The sequence below is a fragment of the Myotis davidii genome, unplaced genomic scaffold (assembly GCF_000327345.1).
Source record: "Myotis davidii unplaced genomic scaffold, ASM32734v1 scaffold168, whole genome shotgun sequence".
Classification (NCBI taxonomy): domain Eukaryota; kingdom Metazoa; phylum Chordata; class Mammalia; order Chiroptera; family Vespertilionidae; genus Myotis; species Myotis davidii.
In genome coordinates, this window is record NW_006383016.1 from 3,008,710 (window position 1) to 3,013,834 (window position 5,125).

At 43.5% G+C, this 5,125-nt stretch overlaps 1 protein-coding gene across 2 annotated transcripts in view; it reads right to left on the reverse strand.

Moving 5' to 3' along the window:
- The window catches only part of SNX10 (sorting nexin 10), a 37,236-nt gene extending 32,481 nt beyond the window's left edge, over positions 1-4,755 (reverse strand). For both annotated transcript variants that reach the window (XM_015558185.1, XM_006778985.2), the window contains exon 1: positions 4,673-4,755. In XM_015558185.1, the coding sequence (XP_015413671.1) occupies positions 4,673-4,717 (45 nt within the window). In that variant the 5' untranslated portion in view covers positions 4,718-4,755. The remainder of the gene's footprint in view (positions 1-4,672) is intronic.
- Positions 4,756-5,125: the final 370 nt, after the last annotated feature.

The following is a 5,125-nucleotide window of genomic DNA, read 5'->3' on the forward strand; positions in this document are numbered from 1 at the left end:
GCACATCCTGCCGACACCTTCCTTTCAGATTTCTGGCCTCCAGAATTATGAGAATAAATTCCTGTTGTTTACAGGCACCAAATTTGTGGTAATTTCTCATTGCAGCCACAGGAAACAATACAAGGTTTGTGGTTATCTATATATATAAAAGGCTAATATGCTAAGTGTCCAACCATCTGGGTAATACGTCATGTAGCAACACCCAGCTTCCTCTCCCTAGCAACGACTAGCCTCCTTGCAGTTTCTTCAGCCCAGGAACAGAACTTGCTTCATAGTCAGGTGCAAATATTTCACATTTAACAAAATGTCTGTGAAGCGTTTTCCCGTGCCTCATCTCATTTGATCCTCACAGAAGTCCTGGAGTAGGTAGATAGGAGACTCAGTAGAATCCTATTTCTTTTCATTAGCCAGAAAATGGAGATTTAGAAAGTTTAGAAACTTGATCCGACTGAAAAGAAGTAAGAAATGGTAGACATTGAAAATGACTTCAGGTTTTCTCATTGCACAGAATAGTCAAACACTGCTGCAGTTTAAATTTTACCCTTTGTTCTCCCTGCGTGATCTACAATAATAATCTGCTTTGTGTTGATATTTATTATTGCTGTGTTGCTGACTATTACCTGAAAGAGAAGCTGGGGTGCTTCACTGGCTATAAAAAGTTTAGCTACTTCAGAGAGCAGGTATAATTACACAAGTTTATTCTATGTATATAAAATGCTAAGTTGACTTGTGCACCTGCGATACATATAAAGCTCTCATTGGTGCCAATCACACGTGTGTGTTTCAATCTGTCATTGTCGATCGTGAATTTGGTTGACACTTCTATTATAGAGAAAGGGCAAATAACAATATTAAAATATTTCTTCTAATTAATTTCCTTTCAATGTGTACAGATCTATGGACCAGGCCACTAGTCACACCTGCTGTTCAGGTTAGAAAAATAGGCTGGTGTCATAACTGGGAAGGAGGGATTCACTCATTCACTCATGCACTCACTCAGTAAACAGCTATAAAGCTCCTAGATGTACCATGTACTGGACTAGGAGCAGGACACCCAGTGGAGTATAGAGCAGACTTGGAGGTTATGAGATGACTTCATAATTATAATGTGGAGATGATATGAAAGGAAAGGACACCCTCTATAAGAATGGAGGGAACATGGGGGAGGAGCATTGGCTTGGAAGGTTTTACTGAGAAAGTGGCACTTAAGCTGACGCCTGAAGGATGGTGTAATTTAGCAAGAAATGCAGGAGAAAGACACTGTAAGCAGAGGGACTGTCATGTGCAAAGGGGCAGAGGGAGAGAGGAGCTGCTCGAGAGTTCAGGTTATTGAAAGGATTCCTGTGTCAAATGAAAGTGAGGCCCCGGGTTGCATCCATCTCAGAATCTGGCCATGGTCCCTAACACACACCATGCTGCCCCACACAGCTGTACCTCTGTCCAAGTGAGTCCTCTACCCTCATGCCTCCACCCCTTCCAGATCCTCTGCAAACTCCCACTCCTCTTCCACAATTCTGCTCAGATATCACTTCCCCTCTCCTGCCCAGCTCTTTGCCCCATTACCCAGCATGCTATGCAGTCCCATTAACGTTAACCTCACTTGCATCATAACATTTGTATATTTGGTCTCTCCAACTGTCAAGCCTATATCTGTTTCCTTGTAACTTCACAAGGATCCGTCGAGAGAGATTTGAGTGTCCAGAAGGAGTAAATTTCCTAAGATCACAAAGGAGAGAGCTCAAATCCAGTTTCAACTCAAGCCAGTCTGCTTTCCAACCCTGTCCTTCCATTGCCCAAGGCTGCTGCTATGACTGTATGATAGGAACCGACAGTTCAGAGTTTGGGTCTTAATTCTCTCCAAAGGGCTTGAGCTTTTTCTACCCTACTAGGGTGTTGGCCACCCTGAGATGCTACAGACCAAGTCAAATTGCGAAAGCAGGAAGCTGAAAAGTTTAAGCCAGTCCCAAAACATCCCAGAGACCCACACTGCCAACCTTACATATCTTAAATCTGGACAGTGGGATGGATGGCTGGTTGGAGGGAGACATACTTTCATTTTTTTTACTCTCTCTCTCTATATATATATCCATATTGTTTGAATTTTTTGAATTGAGATAAAAGGTCAACTGTTATAATTTGGCAAACCAAAACTGCTCACCAGAAATCGCCCCCTGACAAAACTATGCCTTCCTGGTAGGTTGTAAAATTTTAGATTTGTTTAGATTTGCCCAGCCTGTGTATCTGGAAGAATTCTTGCCTCACTGGAAGACTTTTAGGCCAATGAGTATGGAAATCTGCCTCCAGGTGACCATCAAAAGGCTGTCCCTAGAGCATTTATCTCCCACCACCCCTGGGGAACCACGTACATCTGGATGGGTCACCCACTGCAATCCATTCTCTTTCCCAATTACTTTTCTCCAAGAATTATTAGATCTCACACCATTCCAGTTGACGGGGATGTTTCTCACACCTGTTGTTCAGGTTGGAGTTGGGTACCCACAGACCACAGGTGTGTGAGCACTGGGAAACACAGCAGCTATGGAAACTCCCCCGAGAGACGCAATGTGTGTCTTCACAATCCCATTACCACCAAAAGAGTGTGATTTCCCAAAACCAAAAACTGCCTCCATTCCCACCTTGGAATATTTTTCTTCTATAAAATACAAAATGTCTGTGAAACAAAGTTGAAATTCTATAGAGCAGGGGTCTGCAATGTTTTTCCATAAAGGGCCAGATGGCCAATACTGGAGGCTTGGCAGGTCATATGGTCTCTGCTGAAACTACTCACGCCTGCGGTTTACAGTGAGAAAACGCCCACAGAGGAGTAGTAATCAAATGAACAGGGCTGTGTTCCAGTAAAACTTTATCTACAAAAACAGGTGGCAGTAGTTTGCAGGCCCTACCTATGGAACATGAAGTATTGTGCTTTCAATTCTATATATATAAAGCCCCTTATTAGATCAACAGGAAAAACCCCTGCAAGGCTAAACGTGGTCTGAATACTATGGGCGGCCTCCTCTCTGAGAAGCAACCTACTGACAGCGTTTGTAGACGCTGTGTGTGGGTGGAGTGAGAAAGGACTGCATACTTTTCCAATGGTGAAATAAGGAATAACAAGTATGGTTTATATTATTCTTTAAAATGAAAATAAAGGAGAGGTGTTAAGTAGCATAGTTTTGGGTTTTCCTACCATCCCGGGTCAAAGGCTGATTAACCCAACAAGCTTGATAATCATGAAATGAGATCTGAATAGACATCAACGCCACAAGGACATCCTAAACAGAACGAAATTTGTTTTAGCAAAAGTCTGCAGTTACTGACCCACTGTAATATACAATTTCATAAACCAAATAGACATGTTTTTCTGTATTTCCAACACAGAGACCAAGAGAAATCTCATGTGCTCCTAGAAGACAATGCAGGTGGATTCACAACTAGCCTCAGGAGAGACAGGGCCTTTCTAAGAGTGAGGAGAGAGAAGGGTATTTTATAAGGAAACTAGAGGCCCGTTGCACGAAGAGATTCATGCAATATGCCTTCCCTTCCCCTGGCTGCCGGCACCGGTTTTCCTCCAGCACCCGGGACCCAGACCTTCGCTCCAGCTGGAGCCTTCAGTCTTCGCCACTCTGCCCCTTTGAGCCTATGTATGCAAATTACCCGCCATCTTTGTTGGGTTAATTTGCATACTCTCCTGATTGGCTGGTGAACATAGTGGAGGGATGGTCAATTTACATGTTTGTCTATTATTAGGTAAGATAACTTGTGTATCTTTTCTTTGCTGTGTCAGAAGGAATAGTCAACTCTTCAACAAAATACTCTTCTTACTTCTGGAGGTATGGCCAGGTTCCAAGAGCTTAAGGTGGAGACAGGCTTGAAAGCTGGTGTAAAACATGATAGAATACTCAGAATTGAAGGAAATAAGCCATAAAAAGCAGATATGGGAGAGAGGAGCTAGCCACCAGACCAGCCAAGCAGGTAATGCTGGACTTCCTAACTTGTGCTGTGACATCCTCTCCTCAAAACAATCCTAACTCCAAGATCAAATCTAAAAATGTTTTTTTTATTGATTTCTTACAGAGAGGAAGGGAGAGGGATAGAGAGTTAGAAACATCGATGAGGGAGAAACACCGATCAGCCGCCTCCTGCACATCCCCTATGTGCCTGTAACCAAGGTACATGCCCTTGACTGGAATCGAACCCAGGACCCTTCAGTCCACAGGCCGAAGCTCTATCCACTGAGCCAAACCAGCCAGGGCTAAAAATATTTTCTACTGTTCCCAAATGGTCTCCTTCCTTTTTTGAGCTATTAAGGTTCTCCTGATTAGTGACTCATCTGGGCTATCCATTTTCCTCTTTTAGAAAAGCAGATAAATCTCAGAAGTTAGGGGAGAGGGTATTACTAATTTAAATATTAATGTGAATTATCCAGTCAAATTGCATTCCTATTAACCTAGAGCTATCTACCTTCAACTACTCACTCCCCTCCCCCAAGCCCTCACCACCTGGAGTTTTGATTAGAATGGGAAAGAGGGAAAATCACTGATACTTGAGTATAGCATTCTTGGCAGTCTGAGGTATCCCTCGGTGCCCAGTCACAGAAAATGCCCTGATCTTTCTCCCCTGTCAACAACTGGAGATGTTTTTCAACTCCCCGTTCACTCTACCCATTTACCTGGTAAGAGGACTTTGCAGAAGTACTACCACCATGACTTCTCATCAAAATGCCACCGGCAGAATGGCATGAAAAGAATAAAATACCTAGAATTAAATTTAATAAAGAAGTGTAAAAATAGCCGAAACCGGTTTGGCTCAGTGGATAGAGCGTCGGCCTGCGGACTGAGAGGTCCCAGGTTCGATTCCGGTGAAGGGCATGTGCCTGGGTTGCGGGCACATCTACTGGGGATGTGCCCGCAGGCAGCTGATCGATGTCTCTCTCTCAGTGACTCAGTTGGTTGGAGAATATCCCGTAAACCAAAAGGCTGTGGGTTCAATTCCCAATCAGTGCACATACCTAGGTACTGGGGATGTGCCCGCAGGCAGCTGATCGATGTCTCTCTCTCATCGATGTTGCTAGCTTTCTATCTCTCTCCCTTCCTCTCTGTAAAAAATCAATAAAAAATATTTA